Source organism: Alligator sinensis, unplaced genomic scaffold (assembly GCF_000455745.1).
Source record: "Alligator sinensis unplaced genomic scaffold, ASM45574v1 scaffold93_2, whole genome shotgun sequence".
Taxonomy (NCBI): Eukaryota; Metazoa; Chordata; order Crocodylia; family Alligatoridae; genus Alligator; species Alligator sinensis.
In genome coordinates, this window is record NW_005841854.1 from 779763 (window position 1) to 792010 (window position 12248).

At 38.9% G+C, this 12248-nt stretch overlaps 1 protein-coding gene across 7 annotated transcripts in view; it reads right to left on the reverse strand.

The window, feature by feature from the left end:
• Window positions 1-12248, reverse strand: part of TARBP1 (TAR (HIV-1) RNA binding protein 1) — an 82199-nt gene that overhangs the window by 65141 nt on the left and 4810 nt on the right. For 6 of the 7 annotated variants that reach the window (XM_014523868.2, XM_014523865.2, XM_025213402.1 and 3 more), the window contains 4 exons: window positions 10799-10851; window positions 8031-8128; window positions 3709-3844; window positions 604-700 (listed from right to left, as the gene is read on the reverse strand). In XM_014523868.2, coding sequence (XP_014379354.1) covers window positions 604-700; window positions 3709-3844; window positions 8031-8128; window positions 10799-10851 — 384 coding nt within the window. Of the gene's footprint in view, window positions 1-603; window positions 701-3708; window positions 3845-7052; window positions 7135-8030; window positions 8129-10798; window positions 10852-12248 lie in introns of those variants that run through there. The other variant, XM_014523876.2, reaches the window with a different exon arrangement.

Genomic DNA, 12248 nt, shown 5'->3' on the forward strand with positions numbered 1-12248 from the left:
CAAATCACTAAGCAGTAATGGCAGGTTTCAAGGTCTAGTAAAAAGTTTTTTGAGCTATCTAACACACCAAAATAATCTCTGAATTTTTAAGCGATATCAGGCTATTTAAAGATTGTGTTGGAAGAAAAAAAATCTTTCTGGTTCAACTTAAGAATCTGATAGCTAAAGAATAAATGGTGAATTAGACAACAGTATTCAAGACTAAAGACAGTGATAGTTCAGCCTTAACTACTGTATCACCATCCTGACATTAAAAAATAGAGATCTGCAAACGAACATAATAAAGAAATAAATATTTATAATGTAAACTGTTATAAGAAGCATTTGTACTTAGTACAATGAGGTCCTAAGTCTTATGGCAGTAGAAGTAGATAGTAAAGTATGGTAGAGTATTTGACAAAAAGAACCAAATTGTTTCTTACAATGAAGTGAATTTACGCTTCCATTACTCAAACTAACGCTTTTTGACCATAGCATTTGACCATTCCCAAAATTACCATTTCAGCAAAATCAGTTGCTCTAAGTTCTATTTGGCAGCATTTTTTATGCTGTGTTATCATCTATAAGAAATAACTTACTATGGGAGGAGGAGGAGGCACTTACCACATCTACTAAGTTCATAGCTGTTTGAAGAAGATAGCACTGAGCAGCTCCCCGTAAGAGAATTTGGTGTGTGATCATAGTACACTGCAGGACATCTCTAAAAATAGGAAAAATCTGCACTTTAATATAGATTTATACATTTGAGCGGATTAAACAGTTCTTCAAATACACCTTTACTGATCAAACATATTTTAATAATGGATATTAATATGATGGATTATAGAATCTGTTATATGCTCTCTAAACACAAATAAAGCTCTTCCTGTACCACACAGAATACTATTTAATTAAATAAAAAAATCAAAACCAAAACCATGTTTCTTAATATACATACAAAAATTAAGAGAACATACGGACATACTTCCACCTACTTCAAAACCCAAAAGCATAGAAATGAAAAGTTAGAAGAAATGTCTCCATTTGTAAGAATTAAGAAATGTATTGTATATATGCAATAGGTGTTTGGATATATTTTGTTACACAAGGTATAAGCCTATCTTTCAGGAAACCGAATTTTAAGCAGAGACAGACAACACAGATACTTAAAATGCTAATGTTGGCAGTATGAAATTATGATAAGCCATAGATGTGCTAATGTAGGAGAAATGGTTGATAATTAATAGGAAGCTGACTACTAGGCCAAGGAGGTGTCAAGGAGGTTTGCTCTAAAAAGTCTAGGAAGACCCTCAAGAACAGACAAAGAAAAGGAGGAAGGTTTTGTGTACTGGGAATGACAAGGTAAGTCTGTTGGAAGTTTAGGTTATTTCTAACCAGTTCAGAAGAAGGCAGATGCAATGAGAAATCTAGGGGGATAAAATGGAGTGAGAGAGAGGGATTCTTTGCTAGTGCGAGCTGATCTGCTGAAGCAAGCCAGCATGGGACAGCTAGAATCTCTCTGACTAGCCCAGCTGAAAGTATTCTGATCAAATGCTTGTACCCATGATTATTGTGTGGGTGCAAGTCATTAATAAGTATTGTAACACCACAATTGAATGTACAGTTAGTATTTTGTTATATAGTATTTTGGAACATCCATCTAAACTAACTTTAGATTTAACAAAAGCTTTTTGGCTGAACAGCTAACTGGATCATTCAAAATTCCACCAATGCTTGAATCACTTAAAACCCTATTAATAATACAATCAAGGACTCAAAAGTTTTTATTTCCTTTTTCTACCAGGTACTGAAATGTGACACAGATCTTTAAGTTCATCAAATACTCCACAAAAAAACTTCAAATGCTCTTGTATCACTATATCAGTATATCTACCACACATTGAATAATTTTTGGAAGTTACTCTGTCTTAACACTGCTCAGGATATTGGTAAGATTTTTTCTGTTAAAAGTCTGAATTTGATTAAATTGGGATAAGTGCTGCTTTTGGAAGCAAAAGCATGCTAGCCTCTCCCACCCACCAACAGTGGAGTATTTGACAACTTTTCTCAGGCGGTTGCACAGTTGGTTGTAGGAAACAGCAGCACACTGGAGACCATGGGTTCTATCCCTGACTGTGGAAAACATGTGGGTACTAGCCAGAGACTGATGTGCTTTGTTCATCCTGTATGTAAGGCTGTGTGCCTGAACAGCTAAAACTAGGTCTACCACACTAGATTTCATGCCAGAATCTTGGCCTCTATCTGTAGTGATCTTGTGTAAATCCTTTATCTTATTTATAAGATGTACTACAGTCTGGACATGGGGCTTGTTCATGGTCCTGGTTAATAACAGAAGTATGGAGATGCATGGGAATATAAACCAGGGTTTATATTCAAAGATAAATCGTATCCTCTTTCCCAGCAAAAAGAACATGTATTCAAGCTTCAGGGTATTTGGTAATTGAGCTAATTGTTCTCTCTAGCTTGCCCTCTTTCAAATATATAGCACTTGCACTCCCCTCCCCAAATACTTAACCTCAGTGGACATGTTATGTGATCACTACTAAATCCAGTGAGTTCATTTTGGTGCGCTTCTTTCCATGTATGGAAAGAATAAAAAGCAGCAAATGATAACTCTCATTTATAGCCCTATCTATTTATAAAGTATCTTGGACGTAGAGCAAAGCACAGAAACCAGCATTTCAGGTGTCCTGAAAAAGGGATCCAAAAGATGGAAAAATCAAGTGGGAAAAATGCAGAAAATGATGATTACAGAACTCGCAATACTTTGTATAGAGGTTGGGAATGCAAAATGATTCCTCCTGAGGTACAGGTGCATCTCTGGCTGAATCAGAGATGCACGTCTCCGCCTACTGCCTCACTTGAGACTAACATGGCTAAGTACTTCTCCCTTCTAAGAAAGACACGGCAACTTCATGTAAGTGGGGGGGGGGGGCGCTCGGGCAGGGGGGCAGGCAATCACACCTAAACAAAAGCAACTAATATTTGAAATGCTTCTCTCCCCTCACTGTTCACTAGAGGGCATCACTCCAGACAGGTCTCCACAAGATCCTTGTTGACAAAGAAATCAAGGAATAAATGTGCTGAATTAGTGCATCTCTCTTTTGCCCCAATCATAACCCCTTCACAAGTCAGCTTCCTATGCTATGAGGATTACAACCAGCTGCATACACAGTGCTGTAACAAGGAGTATAGAAGACTTGTGATGCTGCTGCCATCATCTGCTGTATTAAGCACAGTTTCTGCCAATACTGGCTTATAACCCTTAGCTCTACCAGGACCAACTAAGAAACCAATAAACCAGTCAACACAGGAGACTGCTTTTTTACATGTTTCACTGTTCCTAATGTTCACTTAAATGTATTTTTTATTAAGAATACTTTTGCCCCACTGCTTAACCCATTGCCATACTTACCTTTAGAGAGTAGGCATGTGTAAAAAGGCCTGTTTGAGGAAAGTCTGTTGGAACTGAGCCAAAGCAGACAAACATTCACATTTGGACAAAAGTGAATGCCTCTCTATTGGATCACTATAAGGGGAAAAATGCACACTGTGTACTTTTTGGATGACTGGACAGAGAAAGAAACTTTTTTTCATTTTAAGCTAACATTTTTTGCAAGAATCAAATTCTGTTGCCAAGATGGGGATTTTTTTAATCTCCTAGAAGGGATGCATCAGAGAGAAACATAATACAATTAAGTATTTTACCTTAGTGCATGAAGTCCTTCCGTTCCCAATGCTTTACATGCTGGGATACATGCCAGTGCCATAGATAGGAACAAAATGGGAACAGCACACCAATGTCTGCTTGTCATCTTCTGAATAAATTTTAACAGAAAACTGCCTAAAGGCAAACAAAAAAATGAGCAATTGAAATACTAAAATATTCTAAAACACTTGTATTTTGAATATAATACCCTAACAGATAAAAACCTTCTTTTCAATGTAAATTTCTAATTTGTATTCTCGGATTCCATTTCCTATTCTCTAAAATCTTCTAAATGGCAGGGAAGAAAGTAGTCTGAAAGAAGTCCAGGTTCTTTCATGATGCACATTCAAGATCCTGTTCTGTATCACTTAAGCAAGACATTCAAATCAAGCACTTAAACAGGAATTTAATATTTTATTTAGTTTTAAATTATTTTATTCAAGGATGGTTTTAATTTGCAGCATATTTTTTTTGATCATACAGTGCCATAAAGTAATTTTACAAAAAGGATGCGTTAAGCTTTTCTGGTCAGCAAATAAATGGATAAAGGAAAAAATGAATTATACAGGTGTACAATATTTTACTTTAAATAAATAAATGCTTCTCCATTTACAACTAATAACATAAACCTTCCCAGGAAAACTCATGGATCCACCATCATTTTTATCTTTTATAGTTTGCAATAGGGAATTAATTATAATGTTGAATTTAAGTGAAGTTTTCTATGGAAAAAATTGGACTTTTAACTGTCAAGAGATCACCTGTTTACTAAGAATATAAATGTTGGCCCTCTTTTTCTGACCTCCTCCTCTCTCAATTCCCTTTTTCTGTAAATGTCTGCAGTTTGTAACACCCATTAGAGGGAGCAAGACGCTGAGGCACTATCGGCCTGGCCAAAAAACAGCTTGAAAGTTCTGGGCCCATAAGACAATCCAAGTAGAGAAATTATCATAGAAAATTCTCTCCATCTGAAGTACTGTTACTGAAAAAAAATAACTTCACAATTAATTATAAAAATACTTGCATTATGATTGTTCAATTACTTTAAACCAGTCATAGATTATAGAGTTGAGAAATAATCATAGGTATATGTGCAGATCAGACGCCCAGAACCAGAATGCACGGAATTCCATCGTAACAGGGATAAAAGATGATATATTCCTCAGTTACACTCAGCAGGAGTTCCTGAGTGCTGAATACCTTTGAAATCAGGCCCGCTGTATTTATACTTCCCTATGAAGCATCCCTTACACTAGAGTTTGCCAAATCAATTCAATTTTATTACAGAACAATAAAAAAGCACTAGATTTTTCCAAAGCTGTTCAGTCACAGAAGAAAAATACTTCAAAATGACATACTGATTTCTCTGTGATTTCACAGCTGCTGTTACCTATTTAGCAAATTATCTTTTCAAAGATAAAAAAATGCCTACTTACTCTGTTTTAAACTGTTTGTCACATCTTGATTTAACAGGAAAAGGCCTGATGAAAAGTACACTATGGAAATATGACTCAGATATTGATATGTCTACTTCTGTAATAATGAATAAAAGGTTCTTATTAAATGTAGTACTTGTGGCTTTGGTAATCTTATTGAACTTGGATATTTTCTGACTTGCACCTTGATCTTACAACAAGGTCCACTTGGGAGGAACACGCTGTTCAGAGAGAACCTATGGCAATCAAGGAGATGCCAGGCAGCTTCAGGAAGGGGGAAAGCAGGTGGAGAAGAGCACAAAGTTTATTGCAGAATCAGGACTGCTGATTGAATGGCTTAACTGCAAGAAGTCTTCCAACTTTAGAAAAATATAGCCCAAGCTCTTACTTAGCAAACAGTTTTTAGTTGTCTCTCGTGGGATATATGAAGGACTCTTCAGGATTTGGAAACAATTTTGATTTTAGTGAGATTTGTTTGCCTTGCCTAATACGTAAGTTATATAGAACAATTAATTACTCGTCTTACAGTAACTGGTTCTTTGAGATGCTGCAGTCAGTGTGGATAGGTGTGTATATGCCCCAGGCATGCAAGTCCAAACATTTTTGAAGGGCAGCATAATTAACTGAGGCACATGCCTTGCACCGCCTCATGCTCCTGCTGAGCAGCCATCTACAATCCCTCAGCAACCGTACAACTCAAACCCTGCAGTAACTGAGGCCTCCTAACAGAAGAAATGAATCACAGAATACAAAGTATCATCATCTCAAAGAGAAAGCTATTTTCTTCAAAAAACTGCATTATTGTGGTTCCTATTCTTGTTGACTTGCAAATAATGATCTCTGCATGATGGGCACAAGAAGTATCAGCTAAATCAGTCAAACAGCTCTTGAAAGACTGTTTTTTTTAAACTCCTTTATCCATGCTGATTGCCATTTCAAGGGCTTAACTTTCCATAAAAGTCACTGGGTTAACTCAGTGTTGCCACTTGAAGACTTCAGATTAAAGCACTTCAGAGGGAAGCAATAAATTGGACCTCTGTTCTAGTGGAGTGTTCCAGCATTTTCAGAGATGAGTGGAAATCCATTGTGTAGTACTTTGTAGTACAAAGGATTGCCTTCAGATGGGCTGGAAATGGCCAAAAAGAGGTAAGAAGGTAAGGCCCAAACTATTTTGACAGTGACAGAACATGGTAGAATTCTGGGAAAGGTAATATGTGCCAGCACATGGCACAAGGATCTCAGACATGTCCATATAATCCTTCTTGGGTGATGGACACACAGCTTGACCAGACCTATGTGAAAAATTTAAATGACTATATTATAATATCAGTGCCTTTTGCACAAATGTAAACTCATGACTGGGACCACCTGAAACAACAATACAGTTAATCCCATCTCTAGCTTTCGTATCAAGTACACCCCACGCCCAAATACTTTAAAATGATTATAAATAAGTTCCCCTTACAAAGTGATTGCCTCTACCTTGTTATCACATTCCTTGGCAATCTAGGTGTCTGTGCCAGTTGGAAAATATTTTGGGATCTGCCCTGTTATAACAATGACTTATACAGTGCCTTACAATTCATGGTCTAAGGTGCTCAATTCAAGTAATCAAGCCTTAGTGCAATGAATCAAGTAGTAAACCTCTGGTTTAGGGTGTTGGACTCAAGCAATCAAGCCATACTATAGTTAAGCAAATGATAAACCTCCGGAGCAGTCAAGGTTTTTGTGCATGTCAGTTTCACCGACAACAACCAGAGATGGATCCAAAAGGCTAACATTTACAAGACAACCAAAGAACCCTGATCTTCAGCCCATCAAGAAAATATGCTTTGAAGAATGAATATAAGAGGAGAGTGAAGCTACCAAAAAAGTGCACTCAGAAAAGAGGCCCCATGTTGCCCCACCATAACCTGCACCCAGCTAACGTTCCTGAGCGACAGATCCATGCCTGGTGAGAAGCTGCAAAGATCAGGACTGCTTCCTTGCCTGTGTTGGTGAGAAAACCACTATTACAGCTAAAAGACAACCAAAGAACCCTGATCTTCAGCCCATCAAGAAAATATGCTTTGAAGAATGAATATAAGAGGAGAGTGAAGCTACCAAAAAAGTGCACTCAGAAAAGAAGCACCATGTTGACCCACCATAACCTGCACCCAGCTAACGTTCCTGAGCGACAGATCCATGCCTGGTGAGAAGCTGCAAAGATCAGGACTGCTTCCTTGCCTGTGTTGGTGAGAAAACCACTATTACAGCTAAAAATATACTGGACTTGATTATAGCTTATTTTATTTGTCGATTGCAACAGCCTACCTGTTATTTCCTATAAAACTTGTTATTTAATTAATAAAGCCTTTCTGCTAATTATCAATGTAAGTGTCATTTCAGTCTTTCCACGCACTAAGCATCCCATTTTAATTGCAACATTGGGTTCTATGTAATTATCTAAACTAAAATACATGGTCCAGATGGGCCCTGTTACTCCAAATTTTCCTGTTACATACGATGGAGCACATGCACACTGATAAGAGGAGCCACACTGATGGGCTCTCATAATCAAAAGAAATATTTTTATGAAAATTTTTTTTAAAAAGCACAAATAGACTAAAAAACTGTTTATCTTCAGTGTTTTTTCTTTATAATTATCTCTAACTTCTGCTAAAACACTGTTTTGTAAAGTACTGCCAAAGCTTTTCACTGACATGTAAGAGCTCTTCCTACACCTTGACAGGTACAGTACAAAGGGGATGACTGCTTTTCAGTTTTATTAAGGAGTGGAGAAACCAGTTGTTAATATTTACATCAACTACAGAAAGTAGATTCATGACCTTTACAATGTTCTAAAAATAAACTAACGAACGAATGAATGAATAAATAAAACATACTTTTTTCTTCTTCTGGAAGGAGTGTGAGGTACGCAACCAAAAACTTCTGTAATTTTATTCCTATGGGAGGACAGGCTCCTATCAATTGCCCTGGTGATCTGGATGGTAAAAAACAAAACATACACAGTGTACATATTAACAGTGCTTTATAGGGAGGGATCTCAAAGCCTCTTAAAAACAAAGCTAACCATAAGTATTACATGATTCATTAATTAGAGTAAAGCTAGCCACTAAAAGAAGCTTTTCAACCTACCTGAAGAATTTTTATTTTATTAAAAAGTACTTTTAATACTTTCGAAGGGTACTATAACTGTACTATAAAAACTGGAATATAAAAATTCCATTCATGGATCAGATCTATGTCCAGGTTAGTCCATTATTTTGTCTCTAACAATATCCAGCACCAAATGCATCAGACAAAGATGAAAGAAATCTTGAAATATGCAGATGTGGAATGATCTAACCTTAATGAAGCTCTCTCATAAATTTCTAATAGTTATGGGTTTAAGATCCAAAACATGAGCTTTTATATCCTTCCCAAAAGTGATTAGCACTACCTATTGTAACTCTGGATATCCTTGGTATCCACATAAATGTCTAACTTCTATTTCTTCATATTTTAAAATACACCCATTTAAAATAGAGGAGCATAGAGACTCCCCCAGCCATAAATGCTCTCTCAGTTTTATCTGGATTGACCTATAGTCAGTAGGGGTGTACGAAATGGGCCCTATTCGATTCGGATTCAGCCCAAGTCGGGGACAATGATTTGATTAATTGATCTGGATCACTGTCCCCAATTTGATTCTATACCAATTCGGAGAATCAGCGATTCGGACATAAACACAGCTTTAACTGTTTTTCTACATACCTCGAGGTACCAAGCACAGCTTGTGAACACTGCGATGCTGGGGCAAATGGAGCATCCCATAGGAGTACGGAGAGGCCCCCCTGCGTGCTCAGCAGCAAACCCAGAAGTGGACTGGAAATACTTCCGGTCCACTTCTGGGTCCACTGTGCAGCACACTGCCACCCACCCCCCCGACGATTGGCCCGCAGGGGGACCCCGGGTGCCCCCCTGGGCCCAGAAGGTACCAGTCATTCGTGAGCCCCCCCGCGCTCCTGTGGGACACACCATGCGCCCCAGCACTGCAGCATTCACGAACTGCCTGCTACCTTGAGGTATGTAGAAAAAACATTTAAAGCTGTGTCTATGTTCGAATTGCCGAATCTTTCCAAATTGATTCGGAGGGTTCCAATTCAATTCGGAGAGATTAAAGGATCCTTCAATTCGATTCAGATTCAGAGATATGGCCACCAAATTGGGCTGAATCTCCACCAAATCGGATCAGGGACCAAAGCTTCGCACAGCCCTAATAGTCAACTAGTCCTCATGCAAAACTCAAATTCAGCTGAGCATTGAGCTGTCCATTCCCCTATTCTGGCTGGGTTCCAGGTGAGACAAATATCAAACTGGATGGCATTTATATACCCAATGCTCAACAGCTCATGTCTCCTTACCAACCATTCTGGCAAATACACAGGATGACAGGTAACAGCAAGTTCTTGGCCTACATGACATCTTATGGTAAAGGATTCCAAAGAATAATCATACGCTGTGTGAAAGAAAGGTTTTCATTTATCACTTTTGACTTTTCCACCTTTTGAGTATCCCTTGTTCCTGTGTAATGAGATAGGGAGTCAGAATCTCCTGAGCTAACCTCACAATATAATTCACTATTTTATCTTTTATAGCATCTCATCTGATTTGTCTCCTGTCTAAAATTTTAAAAATGCACACTTTTCACTGCCTCCTCATATGAGAGCTTTTCAATACACTTAATCATTTTAATAATGCTTCCCTCAACCCTTCATTCTGCAATATCCTTTTTGAGATGGAATAACAGTACTGCACAGAATTTAAGATAAGGCATGCCTGACTTATACAATGGAACTGTAATATTTACTGTATTATTTTTCAAACCACTCATATGTATCCTAATGCCATTTACTTTTTAGGATTAAGCTACACACTTAGTCAAATGTCTTCATTGAGTTTTTCACAGTGCCAGCTTCCCCCCCCTCCCAGAGTAGACAGTTAATTTAGGACCCTGTAAGGTATACACATAAATCCACTACTCCTGTTCAATATGCACTGTTTTCCATTTACAAACCCTAAATTTCATTTGCCATCATGTTGCCCATTCATCTACAAATAATTTGTTCACTGTGAATTTACTCAAAATGTTCTCTGAATCTGCATAAGCTAAATACTTTACATGTTCTTGCAAGTTTTGACACCTGATTTGCTTATTCCCTTTTTCCACATGGTTAATAAATATATTATGCACCAGACTTAATACTTCTCTTCCTAAGACTTCGCTTATCTTGAGAAACCCCATTAGTAACCTGCTGCTAAGAAGAACATTGACCACTTATTTCTATACTTGGTTGCCTGCCTTTAGCCAGCTTTTTATTTGCAAATAGTTTTTGGTCCAAGTTTGAAGAAACTTGGGCCAAAAACTAGCTGCAAATAAAAAACAGTTAAAAAAGGTTAGGCTTAAATAAAGTACGTCTGGCTTAGAGAAACAGGGAGTTCCATCTTGTGGGAGAACTTGACAAAAGTCATCTGTAAGCCTAAATCATGTCAGTCTGCTCTCCTTTAACCAATGCTTTATTAATATATTCAAAGTGATATCAACTGGCATCATTCAACAATAGCAGGAGCACAGTTCAATAATTACTTAATGTAATAATCAACAGTTTACCTGCTATAGAGAGAGCTTTCTGAAAGTGCATCCATTAATGGCCCGATAATAAACTAAAGAAAGAGAAATTAAATTTATATTAAAGCCAAAAATAAAATTATGACAGGCACTAACTAGATTTATTTTACTTGTCCTGAATCAGGTACAGGAAGGATTTCACCTGGCGTGAAGCACTTAACTCAATAAATAATAGCAACTCCCAGCAGCAGCCGGGGGGTTCCCTGGTGAGCTTTGTGGATAGTCATTTCTGTTAGAAAAAACACACTTATTGAGCTGTGTGGTGTGTACACCTGGTGCAAAGGATGAGCTATAAACTCTTTCAAGGGATAAAAGAGAAATCAGTACTAGAAACACTTGAGAGTTAAAAGAGGGGGCAGAGTGCAGCTATGAACCCAGCCATGGCCGGACCCCTGGATATGGCCACACTGCATGCCAGCATAATCCGGCTCTGGAAGCTCCAGCAATTAATGCTACCAACATTCTCCTACTGTCAAATTTCTGGACCCACAGGGAGCCCCATGGATCAAATTTGGCTCATGGGTCAGTGGCTGAGCACCACTAGCCTACAGAGATATATGCACCTTTCTGTACCTAAGGGAGCTAACCAGAAGGCTTCAGAGTCTATCTTCTGAGTAGAGACGCACTGAACGTGCATTTCAAAGCCTGCTGGGCAAGCTTCTACATGGACAGATTGTTCTGTTGAATGGGCTCAACAGTTCCATTTAGGAAGCACCTTAGGAACTCTATAGGACTGTAACATCAAACAACACCTTGGGAGAAAACAACTAGGTTTGCAACTAGATTTAACCGTCAAGTAAGAGTTGTAGTTGACTGAAGTGCAACTAATTAAGATAAGACTATACTGGCCAGAGGCAGATCCAGGATTTTTAAAAGAAGGGTACAGGAGCAACAACCAGCACTCATGGGGTGTCTGCAGCCCCCTCCATATACCCCTCTTCTCTCTCCCCTCCCACCCCGCAAAGTGGAGAGAAAAGATCATGCCCATCAGAACAGCAGCCAGAGACCTTTTTTAACTCCCTAAGTCAGATAAGAACCCTGCCGCCAACCTGCCCTCACGAGCCCCTCCCTTCCCCATCACACCCAGTAGCACAACCCCTGTCCTTTTCCTCTCTCCTTATGCTTCTGGGCACAGGGAGACATGCTCACTGCCACTGTCCTGTCTGCTCCTGCCCCCTCCAGTCAGGGCTGCAGGGAGTGGCTGCACAGGTAGCCAGGCTTGGCTGGAGACAGCAGCAGCAGCAGAACACAGGTTCCTCCTCCCTACCCTGCTCCTGGGCCTGGCAAAGAACACACAGGGGGAGTGGGCAAAGAGGAAACCACCTATTACTGCTGTCCCCAGTTAAACCCGAATGCGCAGCCCAAATGAAGTGGGGCAGGGATCGCTCACCCACCCCTGGCAGAGCTGAGAACAGCAGGTACAGTGGCAGGC